An 18,837-nucleotide genomic window follows, 5' to 3' on the forward strand; every position below is an offset into this window, starting at 1 on the left:
CCCAGGCGTAAGCGGCCTCGAGACGTCAGCCTGTTCCTGGCCCTGCAAAATCTCTCCTAAATCCTGTATTTAATTTTGTTCTCTGGGAAATTGTAGGAGGTTTTGGAGATAAAGCTGAGCTGATAAATCAGGGATTTGGCTGTTCTTGCAAAAACTCTTGGACTGGGAGGTGGGAGGCAGGCCCAGGATGCCTAAGTCGGCCGGGTCTGGCTTAGGAGTCCCCCCTCGGAGCACCCACAGGGCCCCCCTCAACAGGACTGAAGAGAGTCTACAGCTGGGTCAGCAGTCTCCCCAGGGTGATGGGCATGAAGGACACCAGGGTGAGCAGGACACACATGGGGGTCAGACCCCAAGGAGCACCCCCAAGGCGCTGTTAGAAGGTGGGTCCACGCACTTCAAGAGCTTGAGGGGCTGAATTACGTGGGGGAGGGGGGTTGCTGATGCCCAGCCATCCCTTGAACCCTCTTCTCAAAGTTGTGCTTCCAAAGACCCTTTCCCTGGGGGGTGTGGTGTCAGTCCCTGCCCTCGCTGGCTGCTCTGCCCTGGGCATGCCCCACTTAGCCAACACTGCCACCCCTGAATAGTCTCTTCCAACCTCCCACACAAGTTGTGGCCAGAGTGGAGTAGTAGGATGATAACCTCCCTCATTTGGGAATATATACCTCTTTTAATGTGACCCTGAATGACATTTGGTTTGTCAGCCTTGAAACCTATTGGCTGATGTCCACCAGGGGCCTCAGAAATCCTGGTGGGTAGGGCAGTTCTTGTCTGGTTTGCTCATTATTATTGGATTTGTCTTTTTAATGGGAGTGGTGTTCAGCAAGCGGGCAGGTGATGGCTCGAACCCAAGAGTGTGCTCTGTGTTGTGAGCTGCCCACTTGGCCCCCTTGTCCTCCCTTTGCCTCTCACCTCTCCCTTGCATACACCTCTAGCTGGTTTCTTGCATTTCCTTAGCTGGGTCTGAGTTCCTTTTACTCCAACAAAGGTTTGTGAATGCTGGGATGTGTCCCTGTCTCTGGACTACTGAAGGCAGAGGAAGGAGGAGGCCCAAGCCAGTTCTGAGACTGCAGGAGGCAATCAGGGCAGACTTCCTGGGGGAGGGGTGAATTAGAAGGAAGGGTGTTGGAGAGCATTCCAGGATGGGTGTGGATGTGGGGAGGGTGGGTGTGCTGAAGCCTGGGATGACCCAGGTCCTGGCTGGGCCAGGTTTTGCAGTAGTGACAGAGGTCTGGTCATCTTGGTGGCTTCCCACAGCAAAGGTATTTCAGGTCCCTGGTGCCTGCCCCATGCCATCCTCACTCAGGGACACACCACCAGCCACCTAGCAGGGGCAGGGCAGGTGGAGAAGCGGCGCCAGCTCTTTAATGCTCTGCCCATGAGTGACTCGGGTCCCTTCTGCTCCCCTGTCATTGACCAGAGTGGGGCCCAGGGCTTCACCTAGCTTCAGGGGGCTGCTGGGGGGCCCCTGTGCACAGATGTGGGGCCACAGGCTGCTGCTGAACAGAGGATGCCAGGCACTCGGGGTCTGGCTCCAGCCAGGAGAAGAAAACCCCTGCTGTCCAGGTGGGTGCACTGGGCCCACCCCTAACCTCAGAGCCTGCAGGTTCCCCCACTGAGAAGCAGTGCCGGGGGGGCATGCCCTGGAGGAACAGACATCTGGGGTGGAACACAGCCTTTGGCCCCTGAAGTCAGAGAGTGCAAGAAGCCTGGCGGCCCCAGGAGGAAACCTTTCTGGAAAGAGTCATGATTTAAAATCTTCCTTGAAATTCCTGCCGTGACCTTTCTCCTAACATTGCCTCTGGAGATGGAAGTGAAGTGACCCATGGCAGCCGAGCCTGGACAGCGGCAAGTCTGCTGCCCAGGGGCTGTCCCTGGACCCTCTGCTCCTGAGCAGCTGCAGACCCCCATTCCCAGAAGGCTGAGGAATTAAAAGAAGGGCAGGGGCCGGCTGTCCAGAGATGCCCCAGCAGCTGCCCTGGGAGAAGGTTCTAGAGTTGTCCAGTCCAGATGGATGCCAGCTGTGCGGCCTTGCCAGAGCGACTGCTCCTCTCTGGGCCTTGGTCTCCTCATCTGTAAACGGGACCCAGCGGCACTCAGGGTGACTGTCCAGCAGATGCTGGGGCGGGGCCACCGGAGGCCACAGGAGTGGGGGTCAGCAGGAACAGGCTGGCATAAGTGAGAGTGGGGTGTGCGGCTCTGGACCCCATGGCTCCCCCAAAATTCCACCAGCCGGCATGCTCGAGGGACGTTCCTCAGAGCCCGAGGGTGGGAGTCCCGGGTCTCGGTGGGCCACACACTCCTGCAGAGGACGAGGTGGAGTGGACAGACAGGGACAGAGCCCAAGGACTGGGGACACCGGCAATCCAGAGCCCCCAGGAGAGACACAGAGCCGGTGGGCCCGGCGCAGGTCCTTCCTGCAGCGTCTGCCCGAAGGCCTCCCTCAACGGAGCGAGGTGCTGCATCCGAGGCTGGTCCCCTTCTCCCCAGGGGCAAGGCACATGTGCACAGGACAGGGTGCAAGCTGCCTGAGTGTCACATGCCGGGGGCGTTGGAAGGAGACACCTGGTGGGGATGGTGACTCTGTGAGCTGCTTGGCGTCCCCCAGCTGTCCCCGATCCCTCTGTCATTCTGCGGGGTGGGCGGATGGAGTCCAGGCCCACTAGACAGTGGATGGAGGACCCCAGGAACTCATCTCTCGTGGGAGCCCATGGAGACCAGGGCAAGTCCTCCCTTTGTGCCGCCTCCTCCTCGGGATGGCCAGGGCTTTTCCCAGCTGCCTGGCCTCTGTCCAGCTCCTGTGGGCTGACTCCAGGTCCCACTCCCTTGCCTGCTGTGTGCTGGCATCCTTGCAGTGGGCGGTGTGAACTCTCCCAGGCCTCACGGACAGCCTACCCATTCCGGTTCCAGGCTTCTCCCTCGCAACCTGACACATGGCTGCTTGAACTCCTCCACGGATGGGGAGTTCACGCTCTGTGGGAAGCACAACCTTGTAGCACCATGCTATGATTAAGTCACCCCACGTCTCAGGGCCCTCTGTTTCATGAACACATCTCAGGCATTGCTCATCTGTGTCCAGATCCCAGACACTCGTGTCCTTGGAACTGAATCTTCCTTGTGGCTCCACCGGCCCAATTGTTGGATACACTGCTTCTTTCCACTTTGTTCTGATTATAAATTTCAGTGCTGTGCAGCTTGGTACAAGTGACTTTTTTCCTTTTTTTAAAGATTCCCCCTTATTTGCAATTCTTTCCTAGGACTGGATTTCAAGGGCTGGAATTGCCATGTCGGGTGCAGGAATGGCTCTCGACATCACCTGCCGAACTGCTCCCAGAAAAGCTGGCCCAGCTGGCCGGGCCCACAGGACAGACAAAGGTGGGTTTCCGCAGCCCGGCCCGCACTGGGTTTCAAACTGCTGTCGTTTCCCCTGGTTCGATGGGGGTGTGCTGGTGGCGGGAAGTCCTTCAGGTTTCTATTATTTTCAAGTGGTGTCTGGGTAATAAAAACAATAACACACTCCAAAGGATGGAAAGCAGTGTTCAAATAAAAACCTGATGCCCATGTTCACAGCAGCACTGTTAACAAAAGCTGAAAGGTGGAAACAGCCCAAAGGTCCACCAGCTGAAGATGATAAACACAATGAGCTAGAGCCAGGTGGTGGAGTATTACTCAGCCGTGAAAAGAAGTGAAGCACTGACACAGGCTACAACCTGGATGCACTCCGAAAACAGCTTGTGCAGCAAAAGGAGCCAGATGCCAAAGGACAAATACCTATGATTCCACTTACCGGAAACATCCAGAACAGGGAACTCCACAGAGACAGACGGAGACTGGGGGCTGCTGGGGGCTGGGGGAAGGGGGCGGGGAGTGAGTGCTCATGGGGACAGGGCTTCCATCTGGGGTGACAAAAAAGTTCTGGAACTGGATGAAGGTGGTACTTGCACAGCCTTGTGAATGTGTTCAATGCTGCCAACTTGTACACTTTAAAATGGTAAACATGGTAAATTTTCTGTTATGTGTGTTATACACAATAAAGAAGCAGTGACAGTAGTAACAAACACTCTTTCAGGGCTTGCTCTGTGCCAGGCACAGTTCTTACCTCCAGCGGTGGCTCGTTACTGCGATTTACAGATGCGGACAGGCTCTCCCGGGTCACCTCACTGGCGGGCACCCATCCGCGCCTCGTTCCTTAGGTCCCTGCAGCTCCGTCCCGCTCCTCTTCCTTGGGCAGAAGTTTCTCTGTAAAGCCATTTCAATAAGTATTCACCTGTCTGTCCTGCGCCCAGTGATTCCTCCTCTTCCGTCAAGAGCCAGACATCCACATGCCTCCTGCAGTTGGGTTCTACACGCTATCTCGTCTGTTCTGGAGTTTTAAAGCTTCTTCTAAAACCTGTTTAGGAGAACAGGAGACAAGATGGCAGAGTAGAAGGACCTGAGCTCCTCTCATGATCACACCAAAATCACAACTAACTGCTGAACAACCATCGATCAAAAAGGCTGGAACCTACAAAAAAAGATATTGTACATCCAAAGACAAAGAAGAAACCACAACGAGATGAGATGGCACAACCCTTTATGAATGACGTAGCCATTGTGGTTATGACTATAAACTGGTTAGAACCAATTAGGCCCAAGTTGGCAGAAGATTCGACCTCCAGTAGACCTTGAGCCTCATTATATGCTCATCGTAATACATTAGCTAAATGACAGCCCCACAGGTGCCAGGACAATTCTGAGGCTGACCATCAAAGGCCAAAAAGTGGGTGGTGGCCCAATTCCTGGAAATCCCCACCCCTTCCCAGTTGGAATAATCCTCCCAGTCATTAGCCTATGAAACTACCCAGCCCGTAAAAACCAACCGCATTGTACTTCTGGGCCTCTCGCCTTATGAGATGGTCCACACTCTGTCTGCAGAGTGTGTTTCTCTCAGGGCCGGCTGCTCTCACTTTCCAAGAGGACCCCATGCTCTGGGGCTGCTCTCGCCTTTTCAGACAGACCGCATTCTGTCTATGGAATGTGTATCTCTATAAATAAATCCACTTCTTACCTATCACTTTGCCTCTCGCTGAATTCCTTCTGTGCTGAGACATAAAGAACCTGAGCTTCATTAAGTCCTGAGACCAGGTGTGTGTCAATTAAAAGACAGTGGTTTGAGTCCCAGCCTGTGGGTTCAAGTCCCAATCTGGGTTTTGGCTGGGTTCAAATCCCACGTGAGTTGTATGGTTTCAGTAGGAGAGGGCACTCACCATATAATCAAGTCCCATACCTGCCAGGTGGGTGACCCACAAACTGGAGAATAATTATATAGCAGAAATTCTCCCACAGGAGTGAGAGTTCTAAGCTCCCCCAGGCTCCCCAGCCTGGGGGTCTGGCATCCGGAGAAGGAGCCCCCAGAGCATTTGACTCTGAAGGCCAGCGGGGCTTGATCGCAGGAGCTCCACAGGACTGGAGGGCGCACACACCCTTGGAGGGCACACACAAGGTCTCCTGCACCAGGACCCAGGCAGTGACTCCGCAGGAGCCTGGGAGGGACCTACCTGCTGGTCTTGGAGGGTCTCCTGGGGAGGTGGGGGCAGCTGTGGCTCTCTCTGGGGTCACAAAAACTGGTGACGGAAATGTCCGGAGCGTTAAACTCTCGCTGGAGGCAGATCTCTTGCTTGGGTCATTAGCACCAAGACCTGGCCCCACCCAACAGCCTGTCGGCTCCGGAGCTGCGACACCGCAGGCCAAACACCAACAGGTCGAGAACACAACCCCACCTATCAGCAGACTGGCTGCCTAAGACTTCCTGAGCCCAGAGCCACCTCTAGACACGCCCCTTGACCTGCCCTACCCACCAGCTCCTCCCACCAGTGGGCAGGCACTGGGCCCACCCCCCAGGAAGCCGGCCTAAGCCTCTACACCAGCCTCACCCACCTGGGGGCAGAAGCCAGAAGCCAGAAAGCTAGAATCCGGCAGCTTGCAGAGCAAATCCACAAACACAGCCCAGAACCTACCCTGGGACCCGCTGGCCCCTGGGTGATGAGAGGGGGCATGCACTGCGGGGGCACACAGGACGTCCCCTACGGAGGGCCAGTTCTCCAAGGTCGAGAGGCATAACTAACCTTCCACATACATAAAAATAAAACCCATTTAGCTTGGACATGTGTGCAGTTAGTTCTGGAGAGCAGGGTTCCTGAGCGGCGGTGAAGGTTGAGGGCATGGTGTCCACCTCCCAGCCCCCTGTTGCTCGACAACCATCAGCTCCTTGCCGCCCCCCGCCCCGGGTGGGTACCCAGGACCACCTGTTTCTGGACCCTCTCAGCCTTCTCTTCCACCTGTGGCCACCTCTCCACGCCACAGACCTCACACAGGAAGGACCTGAGGGTGGGAACAAGGCCAGGGGGGTGAGGCCACCCAAACGAGGGGACAGCCGTGCCAGGAGCTGCACACACGCCTCCCTCCATCCTCACATACCACAAGGGAGAGAATACCCGAATCCCCGTTTCACAGATGGGGAAACAGAGGCATGATCCCACGATGGTTCCCAGCCACACAGCCTCTGGGTGACCAGGCCCCGGCCACCTGCAGCTGCCACATGTAGCGCCCACCTCCGGGTGGATGAACTGCGTCCCGCGTGTGATGTCCTCCCTGGTGAGGCGTGGGCAGGACAGTGCTCGTGGCCCTCAGCCCCCCCTCCCCCCACCACCCAGGGCCAGGCCGGGGAGCCGAGCCAAGTGAGTCCTCAGCTTGTCAGACTCTCTCTTGTCCACCCGGCTGCCTGGTTGAGGGATGTGGCATGGAGCCCACCTCGGCCGGGGGCCAGGCCTCTGGCTGCAGCCTCGCTCCCGCCTGCCTGTCTGCCCACACTCAAGTCCTGTCTACTTGTCCGATCTTGCAGCACCAGTGCCTCTGCCGGGCCTCACAGCCCCCAGGGAAGGGGCTCCATGGCCGCCTTGGGGGTCAGACCACCCTCATGCCCCCCCCACAGCCTTGGGGGTGCCTGCCCCCATCTGGACTGTGTGCCCTTCGAGCCTCAGCCAAGGGGACTCTTCCTCCAGGAAGCCCTCCTGAGCCCCCTCCCCCTCCCCCTCGGCCTCCTGTCCACACTCTGGGCTGCTGGACCTGGAGGAGTGGGCCTGCTCATCCTCCCCTCCTACATGTGGGGCCCCTCCCTGCTCCGTGGCTTCCCCGGCATCCACTGTGACCGTGGCCAAGGCCGGGCTCAGGGCTGTCTGAACCGTTGCAAATCCTCCCATTATTAAAATGTTCCACTGGCCCCAGGAGAGACAGGTGAGGATGCACCTCCTGCCTGTGCCTGGCAGGTGGTCTGCTGGTGGCCAGAGGCTCCTTGAGCTGTCATTTCAGGTGGGAGAGTGGGGAGGGCGTGGTGGGGGTGTGTGGTCTGAGGAGGTCAGATGGCTGAATCTCTGCCCCTGGCATCTGAGTGACCTTGGGCCCATCATGGCTACCTGGGCCTCTCAGGGTGAGCTGCAGGCTGTGAAGCTGAGCAGAAGTGACAGGCTCCTGTCTCCCCATCTGGCAAATTCCAGGCTGGACCGCGAGTGAGCAGGGGCCTTGGGCCAGGGGCAAGCTGGGCTGGACCCAGCAGGAGGAGCCCTTCTCACCAGGCTCATCCACTACTGGTGCCCACAGGGGTCCCCAGGGACGGTGACATGGAATGGGTCAGAGCCGTTCCAGAGTGACCCTGCTGTAGGCCCTGTGTGGGGACAGGACCCCAGGCCTGGGGCAGGGGTGTGTGTCTCCTGGGCTGCCCTGCGTCCTGGTTATCCTGCACAGCTGGGGTCGGTGCTCTGCAGCCACCTCCAGGCTGTGCTGCAGGATGCCTGCTAGGAGCTCGGGGTGCGGGCCAGGGCAGCCTCTGGACCGTCCTCCAGGTGGGCCCTCTCCCTCCTAATCATCCTTGTCACAGGGACGCCCTGATGGAGCTGTAACCCTGTCCCCCATCCCCTGCCAGAAGGCCCATCTGTGGCCCAGGTGAACTTGGCCCCGCCCTCCCCGTGTTCGGGTCCCAACCCCGGGGGCTCAGTTGAGGCAGAGTGCCCTCCATGGCCCCCAGCTGACTGAAGACCCACCCCCAGCTGCTAGGGACTCAGCTGACCCATCCAACTCTGAGTCCATAGAAGGGGGCACTGGGGTCAGAAGGTCCAGCCACGGGGCGCAGAGGGCCCAAATCGGGGACCCTGGGCATGCCCCCGCCCTGCGAGGGGCTTCCGCCAAGATGCCGAGTCCCGTCCTTTCTGAGCTGCTCCCCCTGCTGGGTCCTGGGGCAAATGCTGGCGGCCTGTGTGCCAAGTCGGCCTGCTGCCTCCCAGCTGTGCTGCTGGGGCCACGGCTCAGTGTCCCCTCTGCACAGAGGGAGAGTAGCTGCCGGGCCCCCGAGGATGCTGGTGCAGGCCTGCCGGCGAGCTCTCAGGAAGGGGTGTCATTACCCCGCCATCCTCTCCCTCCTCATCTGCCTCCTCCTATCTCAGTTTTTCCAGAATGATCAGGCCCAGGCCTGGGAAGGGTTTGTTAAAGGGGCCGACCCCAAGGGAGGAGCATGCTAGGGGGTGCCCTCCAGAGCTGCCCTGGGAGGAGGGGAGTGTTGGGGCCTCAGGGCTTTGTTGACCCTACCGCAGCCTCTGAGCCACTGCCTGAATGCTGCTGGGCAGAAGGGTGATGGGCAGTCCCGGCATGTCCTGAGACTCAATTTTCCCGACGCTAATGCAATTTGGAAACATAAATTTAATAAATCAATGCACCCGCCTCTGCGTCTTGACACGTGGCTGTACCCACCTGCCTGCACAGACCTTGCTCACCTCAGCTCCTGCAATGGGGGATTCACCCCAAGAGACTCTGCAAGGCTGGGTCGGGGAGGGGTGCTGTGTGGGGGTGGGAAGGGGCCAAGGGGGGCGCTTGTCACTCCCAGCACCGGGTACCAGGCCAGCCATTTCCTGGCCTCCACTCAGGCCATGCCCACAGCAGCTCCATGCAGAGGCCGGTGTAACTTCACTCCCCGAATGGGGAAACTGAGGCTCAGGGTGCAGGGGGGGTGGGCCTCCTGTCCAGCCACGTGGTAAAGCGCAGGGCCTGAGTCGTCCCAGAAGTCTTCATCCCATGAGCGCCACTCGCCTCTGGACTAAAGGCCGGAGGCCGTGGGATCTACTGCTGTCCAGGGTCAGGGCCAGGTTGGCCCAGAGCCCCGCCTTGGGGACCATGTCCTATCACAGGGAGAGTTAGACTGGGACCCCCACATGCGAAGAGGGCCCCCTGCTGGCCCACCCGCCACACCCCAGGGTCGTGCAATGTCAGGGAGTTCGGTTCCAGTCCCATGTGTTCTGGCTGGTTCCCTGGGTTGGACCCCGGGCAGGTCCATCCTGTTCTGGCCACAGGGGAAAGATGGTGTGTGAAGAGCAGGTTCAAAGTCTAAGGTGGACAGTGGTCCCTCCTGTGGTTCTCCCCCACCAGCAGGCCCTGTGTATCCACTGCCACTTGGGAAACTAAGCACAGAGAAGTTCAAGGTGGTTCCTCAGGCCATCAGCCCCGATGATGGGCTGAGTTGGAGGAGGTCTTGGGCTGCTGTCTCCAAAGCCTACATTTTTGAAACACCTACTGTGTGCCAGGTGGTACAAATGTCATCTGTAAAGTAAGGGGTGCCAGTGCCAAGGCTCAGGGCCCTGGGAGGAGGGCATGGGTGCCCAGGCCAAGGGCAAGCCCAGGCTGGTGCATCTGAGGTGCTCTGGGGGCTTGTGTGGCCCAAGTGGGGGATGGGGCAGCAGTGGGAGAGGTGGAGGGGCAGGGACCACGGGACTGTGCTGGGGGTGGGGTGTGTATGTCCTGTTACGAGGACTGGTGGGTCCATGGGATGGGTCAGAGTGCGAGGTGCCAGAGGTCATCCAGGCCACAGCGTTGCCGGCTGGGTTGACTCAGGAGAACCCCAGGAGCCGCTGCCCTGCCAGCTGCACAGTATTTCACAGCCAATGGCTCCCTCTGCTGGCCATATTGGGCATCGCCCTGACACTTAGGCTCCCAGCCCAGGATGGGGAACTTAGAGATGTTCACCCCTCCCCGCGGAACAGGAGACACACACCAGGCTCTGGGTGGCCTTGGGGACACTGTTCCCAGGACAGGACCTACCTACATTGTGGGGAAGATTTGGGCATCTGATTCAAGGTACCCACTGGAGGCTGAATTCAACTCCCCGTCAGAGACACCTGTGTGCCCAGGGGTACAGCCCCACTGGAACCAGTAAGACATAGGAGACAAGAGCCTGGCCTCGGGTGTGGTCCAGATGCAGTTCCTCCAGGCAGGTGCCAGACGTGGCCAGGACAGGTGGGGCTGGGGCCTGCCTGGCCCTTTAAGAGGGCCGCGGGGGCGGGGGGGGGGGGGGCCCGATCCCTGTTGCCTAGCAACAGGAGGGCTTGGTGGGTACCTGTCTACGAAACCAGAAGCCATGTCCTGCTTGGGGACAGAGTGGCTGGAGCTGCCCTGCTGACCGTGCTGAGTGGCCCTCCTCCCTCTCCCCCCACCCCCACCCCGTGCCCGGGCACACCATGGCGCAGACAGATATACTTCTGACCAAGGAGCCCGCCCCGCAAACGGTGCCAGCATGCCAGCTGCCCCGCAAGCTGTACGATGTGGCCCGAAACACAGGCGCCCACATGTCCTCGGGCCTGGCCACCGCTGGCTTCCGCACGGCCAAATACCTGGTGGATGAGTGGTTCCAGAACTGCTATGCCCGCTACCACCAGGCCTTTGCCGACCTCGACCAGTCGGAGCGGCAGCACCACGAGAGCCAGCAGCTGGTGGCCGAGACTGAGGCGCTGGCGCAGCGCACGCAGCAGGACTCCACGAAGAAGGTGGGCCAGCGCCTGAAGGACATGCACTGCTGGAAGTCGGAGCTGCAGCGCCAGGTGGAAGAGCTGGTCGCAGAGACTGACCTGCTGCTGGCCCAGAAGCAGCGGCTGGAGCGCACCCTGGATGCCACGGCCGTGCCCTTCTCCATAGCCACCGACAACCTGCAGTGCCGGGAGCGCCGCCAGCACCCCGACCTTGTGCGTGACTGCGTGGAGATGGAGCTGCTGAAGGTTCGGCCCCTCCCAGCCCCCAGAATTGCAGACCGGGCCGCCCCACCTCTCCCCAGGGAGCATGACCTTCCCTGGGCTGAGAGTGGGCACCCGTGTGCCCCCACGACACGGCTGGCAGATGCCTTGGTGCCCATGTACCACGTGGCTGCACACAGGCACAGGGAGCCTGCTCCCCTCAGCACATGCAGGGACACACAAGCACATGCCCAGGTGCAGAGAAAGTGGCTCTGCTTGTAGGTGGGGGACCAGAACCGACTGGGGCCGTCCCGGCTGGGGGCAGGGGCAGGGCTCAGACTGCCCAGGGGGAGGTGCCATCCCTGGCCCCAGGAGGGTGCTGGGTCTGGCCTTCCCACAGTCTGGTCCTTATAGTGGGTGCTGGGCAAGGCCTTGCTCCCTGCAAGGTGGGCCCAGCCAGGACATGCTGGGTTGGGTGCACTGTGGCCTGGGGGCAGGTCCCAGCATGGGGGTTGAGCATGGTTGGGGGCAGGGGCTGGGCTTTGGTGCTTATCCACTCACCTTAGCTCCGGGTCCAGGGTTCCTGCTCTGCCCCCTGCCCCATTATGGCTCCCACGTGGGGGTGAGGCAGGGCCCAGGCCGTGGCAGCATTCATACCTGGAATGTATATTGGGACGATTGTCTGAGGCTGAGACAGTCAGAGGCCACTGAGGCAGGGCGGGACCTGGCCAGTACCCCATAAGCCCTGATGCCCCTCCACACACCCCCGAAAACCAGGAAGGGCCTGAGCTGAGCCCCAGGAGTGGCTGAGGTTGGGATGTGGTTGGGTCATGGTGGTGCCTGCACCCACTGTGTGGTCCCTCAGTCACCCCTGGGTCCTGGCACCTGCTGAACAGCCCCTTTGGTCACCCTGGGTCATGCAAATTAAGCCTGACCCTGAGTTCCCAGAGGCAGAGCCCCCCATGCCCTGCCCCCCATGCCCGTGTTGGAAATCCAGCCTCAGACCAGTGTGCAAGCGTGGACGGGATAAAGGGGGGTGGGGGCCACATGCATCCCACAAAGAGCCCTTTCCCCTCCGAACCTGGCAGGACCTGTCCTTGGGGAAGCCCCCAAAGGATCAGGGAGTCACCCAGGCCAGGCCCCTGATGCTGGCAGGGAAGAGCCTCACCTGCGAACAGGCTGTAGGCCACAGGCACTCATGAGATATGGGGGAGACAGACAGCCAGCCCAGGTGCCCAGGGACCCCCTGCAAACCCCAAGCTCAGGACAGAACCTTGAGTACCTACCTCCTCCTGGCCCCAGGCCCTTCCTCTGTCCCCCCAACACCCCACCCGCACACTCATTCACTCAAGAACCTCCCAAGGCTCTGGGAGTGAACCCTCTGCCCTGAGCCAGATCCCCTGCCCAGCAGTACATGGACAACAAAGGGGCCAGGACAGGGAGATGGACCCACGGGTCAGAACTGGGCACGCAGGGTTTAGAGCCCAACAGAGGAGAAATTCAAATCAGGGGGTAAGAGTTTTTCCTGCCCAGAAAGTGAAACTGTCAGGGTAGCAGGAGGAAACACAGGGTTTCCCCTTGTGTCCTTTGTCTGGGTAAGGCCTCTCTGAGCCCAAGGCCCCAAGGGGCAGCCCCAGGGGGGCTCCTGGTCCCCAGTGGCCGGGGTCCTCAAAGGCTGTCACCAGGCTGTCCAGGGGCCAGTGGGCAGGCTGGTGCCCTCAGTGTCTTGGGCAGGCTGCAGGGGTGGCCCCAGAGCCCAGGGGGTGCTAAGTGCCCAGCAAGTGGGAACCACTTCTGGGTGATCCTCCCCACAGCCCATAGAAGCCCCCAGAAGAAAAGACCCACTGCACCACCCCAAACAGCCCAGAATAAATCCGGCGAGAAAGCCAGGCTCATGTCCCATTTCCAGGAAAGAAGCTGGGGCCCAAGGCCACCAGCAGAGGTCAGGTGCTGGCAGAGCCCCCAGTTCCACTGGGGGTCACCCCAAATCTCAGCTCCTCCTAGAGGTTTGAGAGGCTGCCTGTGGGCCCCACCAGCCTGGCTGTCCTCAGACTCTCACCAGGGACGGGGGTATTCTTCCCCAGGAGGCAGACCTCATCCGGAACATTCAGGAGCTCCTGAAAAGGACCATGATGCAGGTCGTGAACCAGATTCGGTGGGTCTGAGTGGCCTCTAGGGCTGCCCTCGGGATGTCCCCCTACCCCTCAGGCTAGCTATGGGCAGGAAGTTGGGGTGACCCGGCCCTGAGGCTCAGAGAAGTGAGGGATTGTCCCCAGTCATAGCCAGAAGCAAGGGGCTGGGTGGAGGCACTGGGCAGGTAGGGGTGGCAGATTGCTGCATGGCCAACGGGCCTGGGCATCCAGAACCCAGGCCAGCATCCCAGGGCCTACCCTGCCACTTGGGGGGCTTACCCTGCCCTGCGCCCAGGTGGGCCCAGCTCCCTACCCGCACAGACAGCAGGCCCTGCCCGCTCTCCCCAGGATGAATCGCGAGCACAAGGAAACGTGCGAGATGGACTGGTCCGACAAAGTGGAGGCCTGCAACATCGACGAAGCCTGCTGCCACTACCACAACCAGAGCTCCGACTTGCAGTTCTACCCGCACTCCACCAAGTTCGAGGAGAGGTGGGATCTTCGCAGGGGCTGTGCACAAACGCCCCGCCCCCACCTGCGAGATCCCACCTGGGCTCCTAGTTCCTCCGCTGGGGGTCCTTTGTGCAGCTCTTCTGCTCCTGGGGATGGGCAGGCGAGCGGGACCTCCGCCCAAGTGCCCAGCACACACGGTTCACCACAGGGGCTGGGGTTTGCGAGGGAGGCAGGACCCAGGGTGGGGGGCCGCCTGAGGCAGGGCGGCTGACTGCAGCTCCGCATAAGGCCGGCAGGGGCCGCAGGGCCACCACCCATCGCAACACAGCCCCGGGGTGGCGCAGGGCCCAGGGACGTAGGAGGCACTGGGGCGCGGGAACCACTTGGGGGCGCAGGAGGCACGGAAGACACGGAGTGGGGAACTGGGGTCGCGGGGCTAGCGGGGCGGAGCTGGGGGAGCAGGAGGCCCGGGGAGCGCGCGGGGAGGCGCTCCGGGTGGCGCGGGGGGCGGGACGGGGAGTGGCGCTAGGACTGGGGGTGGTAGTTTATGCTGCGACGCAGGGTACACTGGGCGCGGCGGGCGCGGGGAGGCCCTGGTGCAAACCGGAGCCATTGGCAGGTGCCCCCACCGACCGCGGTGCCCGCGCACTCCCTGCCCGCAGTGCCTCCACGCCCGAGACCTGGGCCAAGTTCACCCAGGAAAACCTGTACCGCGCCGAGCGCGAACGCCTGGCCTCAGTCAACCTGCGGAAGCTTGTCGACTGCATCCTGCAGGACGCATCCGAGGACTTGCGGCTGCAGTGCGACGCCGTGAACCTAGCCTTCGGGCGGCGCTGTGAGGAGCTGGAGGACGCGCGCCACAAGCTGGAGCACTACCTGCGCAAGGTGGGGCCGCCCGGCCACGCCCACCCCACGTCAGACCACGCCCATCCCGCTGCCAGGCCACGCCCATCCCGCCGCCAGGCCACGCCCAGCCCACGACCTGACCTCGCCCAGGGCAGCCTCTAGGGCTGGACACCCCCTGGTAACGTAACCACAGAGAAAGACCAGGCCCAGACTGGGTAACCCAGACCACTCCTCCCCCACTGGCCACTATGCCTTTGTCACGACCTGGCCTGGCTCCTGCCCCTCCTTGGCCCTGCCCATCCTGAGGGACCCCTGAAGCAGGGCCCCCACTCCTCCCTGGGCCCTCATTAAGCTGATGAGAAACCAAGTGACATTTGGGGGGGGTGGCATTGTCACTGGAGTGACTGACCAGCGGGTGATGCAAGCAGGAGCAAGGAGGGTGGAAGGAGGTAGGGCCTGGCTGCCTAGTGGGGTGTCCCTGGTGCTGGCCCCTGGCCTGGCAGGGCTCTGACCCTAAGCTCTCAGGGTGACTTTTGCTGCCTTTGTCTCTCCAGCTCCCGACCAGGGTCGGGGGCTGGTGACCACAGGACTGGGGGCTCTCAGGCCAGAGCTGCTGTGCCACAGGCTTTGCTGTCCTCACCGCCCCCAGGCCTCTGGGTGCCCATGGGAGGGACGAGGTGGCCGTGCACATCCTCCCTGCCTCCACTCCTCCCCCAGAGCCAGCGGACAGAGCTGCCTGCTCGACGTGGCACAGGGCTTGGGGTGTGGTGGGGGAGACCCACAGGGACTGTCCTGTGTGCAGACACTGCGGGAGATCGTGGACCAGGAGCACAATGTCGCAGCGCTGAAGCAGGCCATCAGGGACAAGGAGGTGCCTCTGAAAGTGGCCCAGACCCGCCTGTACCAGCGTTCCCACCGGCCCAACATGGAGCTGTGCCGAGACGCTGTCCAGTTCAGGTGCCTGTCGCTGCTGGGGCCGTCCGGGGCTGGGCCTGGTCACCAACCACCATAGGGTGCCGTCCACCCACCTCCGGGCTTTCCTCAGCCTCTGGGGCCCCCTTGAACTCCTCCCCCCACCCCCACACACAGCTCTGCAGATGTGAAGAGGAAAGACATTGGGCCCTACACAAGCACAACACACACACACACACACACACACACACACACACACACACACACACACACACACACACACCCCCACACACACGGTTCCCACGTCCCCAAACCTGCCCCAGCACGACTGGATACTATGCGTCCCTTGGGGGACACTGTGCCAGGCTCCTAGTGCCAGGGGCGGCCACACTCCCTGCTTCACCCTGGTGAGGAATCTCAGGGTCTGGGAGGCAGAGCTCCCCAGGCCACACGGCCGCCCTGACCATCCTGCTCGTGGCCGTCCACACCTCCAATGTCACGGTGGACACACATCCCCGGCTTGAGGCGTAGGTGGGGTCACGTCTTCTGTTTTCTAACTTATTGAGCTCACAGTCGCCTTTTAAGCAGAAGTACCCCTGCCTTGGGCATCCCTCTTTCCCTGTCCCTCAACTCCTTCAGAAAACTGGGTCCTCACTCGGGTCCAGGGGCGCCCATCTCACTTCCAGATGCCAGGAATAGAGGAATAGAAGTTCATGTGGTGTCCTGGCCCGGCGCTCTCCCAGTGTGGCTGCTGGGTTTCCCTCTGGGCCTTTTGGGGGCGCTTCTATGGCCAAATGTCTTGACCAAGACCCCCAACAGGGGCCCCCAGGCTTTGACCTTGGGCCTCGCTCTCCCCACCCAGAAGACCAGGCGTCCCAGGGCAGCCCCAACTCACCCCTTCCTCCCACCCCCGCAGGCTGGTGAGCGAGGTAGAGGAGCTGAACCTGTCCCTGGCGGCTCTGAGGGAGAAGCTTCTGGAAGCGGAGCAGTGCCTGCACAACTTGGAGGACACACGCATGAGCCTGGAGAAGGACATCGCTGTCAAGACGAACAGCCTCTTCATCGACCGCCAGAAGTGCATGGCCCACCGCACCCGCTACCCCACCGTCCTCCAGCTGGCCGGCTACCAGTGACCGGGCGGGCACCCTGGCGGGCGCAGAGACCCATCTCCCCCTCAAATAAAGAGCATGTTAGCTTTCTACTCAGAGAGTGTACCTGGACAGGTGGGCTTTGCCTGTTGACCCCATGTTTCAGCCATGGTGGGCCAGGGGTCTCCTGCTTGGGGTGCCCCCAGTCACCACCTGGGGAGAGGGGTCAGCCAAGAACTGTCGAGGCCCCCCCTCATTGCTCACTGCTGACCACACGGGGCACAGCCAAAGCATTGACAGTTTCTCTGCCCACCTGGGCCACCTGCTGGATGCTTCAGAGGGAGTGTCACCTCCTGTCACCACTTGTCACAGGCTCTGGTGGCCGCAGTGATAACTGAAGCCCTGCTCCTTTTCCTCCATGTGCCCTGGACACTGTCACCGGAGGCCAGCCGGCACTCCCCTCATTAGTGGGGGGTGAGCCTGGAGCAGTGGTGTCAGAACACGCTGCTGGCCCAGCTCTCCCCTGAGGGACTTGGCCCCCAGGCTGTGAGGGGCCACGCGGGGCGGGGCCTGGGGCAGTGACCGCCGGGGGAACTGTGGGACCTCTCCCTGCCACCCCCACCCGGCACAGGGTGTGCACCAGACCCTGAGCTGGGGGGTGGAGGGTCAGGGCTGGAGGGGCCTCCACCCCCAGCACCTTGGTCACCTCTGTGGCCAGGCTCCTCATCCAGCCCCCTCCTTAGCCAGCAAGTGAGTCAGGCCGGGCTGTGGGCGGGTGGGTGAGGGCCACAGAGCCCTGCTGCCCACCTGGCCCCACACTCTGTGTCCATGGCTCTGGGCAGAACTGGGCACAGCATCAGGGACTACCCACAAGCAGGGCCAGGTGCTCTCACGGTGGCCATGAGGCCCTCTCACTATGCCCCCTGGGGACGAGCTCCAGGCCACTGGCCCCTTGCCCATGGCAGCTCATCAACAGGACTCGGGAAGTGTCCATTAAGAGGCTGGGAGATAATAACTCGGCCGCATGCACGCCAGCCACTCAGAGCCCCATTACCGCCTGAGGCCGAGGCGGGCTGGCTGTGTAGCACAGCGTCCCCATCAGCAGCTACGAGGGCCTCCTTGTCCCTGCGCCCCACCCCTGCCGGGTGGCTGCTAATGGGGAGCTAAGTGGAGGTGCTGTGCGAAGGTCATTATCTCCAAAGCTGGGAGGGCTCGGGTACAGCCCCAGGGGGCCGGGCAGTCGTTGCCTGCAATTGTCTCATGACCACCTGTGAGCTGGCACTTGTGTCCCCTTGTAGAGACGAATGACCAGGCCCTGGAGCTGATGGGTAGCTCTGGGCCACACGGCGAATTCCCGAGGCTGCGGCTGCGTCTCACTGGAGAATTAGCCTCCCTGGGGAGTCTGGAGGGTGGCCAGATGGCTACACCCACCCACAGGGATTCGGCCCCTGCAGGAGTGGGGAGCGGGGAGTCACGGGGGGACATCAGGGCCCTGAGGGTGGCTGAAGCCTGCGGCATTTCCATCCACCACAGAGGACACTCTGGCCACTCTGAGTCCACTGGTGCCCATTTAACAGGTTGGGAAACCGAGGTCAGATGCAGGGAGCAGCAGAGCTTGGGCGTCTGCCCTTCTCTGGGAGCCCCAGAAACCCCAGAGACAAGAGTGGGGCAGGCAGAGAGGAGCTTCCGCAGGTTGACTGAGGCCAGTCAGCAGCTCCCGCCGGAGCCTGGACTAATCCAGCCCTGGGTGATGCCTACAGAAAGCCCTCCGTCCAGGCCACCCACATCCAGATTCCAGCAGTGGTTGCTGACAAGGCGTGGGAGGCCACCGAGCCCCACTGGAGTGTGAACTGGCATCTCAGGGAGGCCGGGGGATATCTGGGAACCGGCTCCAGCTGGCATGATCTCCCGACCACAGCCCTCACCAGCTCTGCTCCCCTTCAGCCTGGCACGAGAAGCCCCTCAGTTTTGCCCTCTACCCTCATCCTTGCCCCCTCCCTGGTCATCAGTGAGGAGTGCCAACATGGGGAGCCTGAGGGGAGAGCCGGACCCGGGGCTGTGCCTGCATGTGCAGAGGCGAGAGAGCCAGCCCCAGCTGCCCACGGCCTGTCTTCCGGCACAGCGGCCACAGCTCCCCAAGCCACATCTGTGCCTCCCTCTGCCAGGCAGCCTGGCTTGGTGGTGGTGGTGGGGCGCTTCCCAGGGAGTCACATGTCCCCGTGCTCAGAGGCTGAGGCGCCAGGCCCTGCCCCTGGACCTAGCATCCAGCTGCTCAGGCCCAGAGCAAGCATGCGGCCAGGCCCTGGTGTGGGCGTAGCCCACGCCTGCCACTGCCCGGGGGGCCCTGTGAGTCATTGCTGCCAGGGGGTTGGCATCACAGGGACA

The 18,837-nt window shown here is 61.5% G+C and overlaps 1 protein-coding gene and 1 long non-coding RNA gene across 2 annotated transcripts; one reads left to right on the plus strand and one right to left on the minus strand.

The window, feature by feature from the left end:
- Window positions 1–319: 319 nt before the first annotated feature.
- Window positions 320–14,273, minus strand: LOC117308202 (uncharacterized). The gene is made up of 6 exons (XR_004522132.2): window positions 13,703–14,273; window positions 13,467–13,558; window positions 13,081–13,138; window positions 11,583–11,678; window positions 5,535–11,041; window positions 320–4,387 (listed from the first exon to the last, which is right to left on the minus strand). It is a non-coding gene; the product is annotated as an uncharacterized lncRNA (long non-coding RNA).
- On the plus strand, window positions 10,533–16,542 carry TEKT4 (tektin 4). The gene is made up of 6 exons (XM_033840280.2): window positions 10,533–11,066; window positions 13,106–13,176; window positions 13,502–13,645; window positions 14,269–14,491; window positions 15,255–15,409; window positions 16,281–16,542. Exons 1-6 carry the CDS (start codon window positions 10,533–10,535, stop codon window positions 16,495–16,497), a joined length of 1,344 nt encoding a protein of 447 aa, XP_033696171.1. The 3' UTR covers window positions 16,498–16,542.
- The last annotated feature ends 2,295 nt before the right edge of the window (window positions 16,543–18,837 follow it).

Source organism: Tursiops truncatus, chromosome 15 (assembly GCF_011762595.2).
Source record: "Tursiops truncatus isolate mTurTru1 chromosome 15, mTurTru1.mat.Y, whole genome shotgun sequence".
Lineage (NCBI taxonomy): Eukaryota > Metazoa > Chordata > Mammalia > Artiodactyla > Delphinidae > Tursiops > Tursiops truncatus.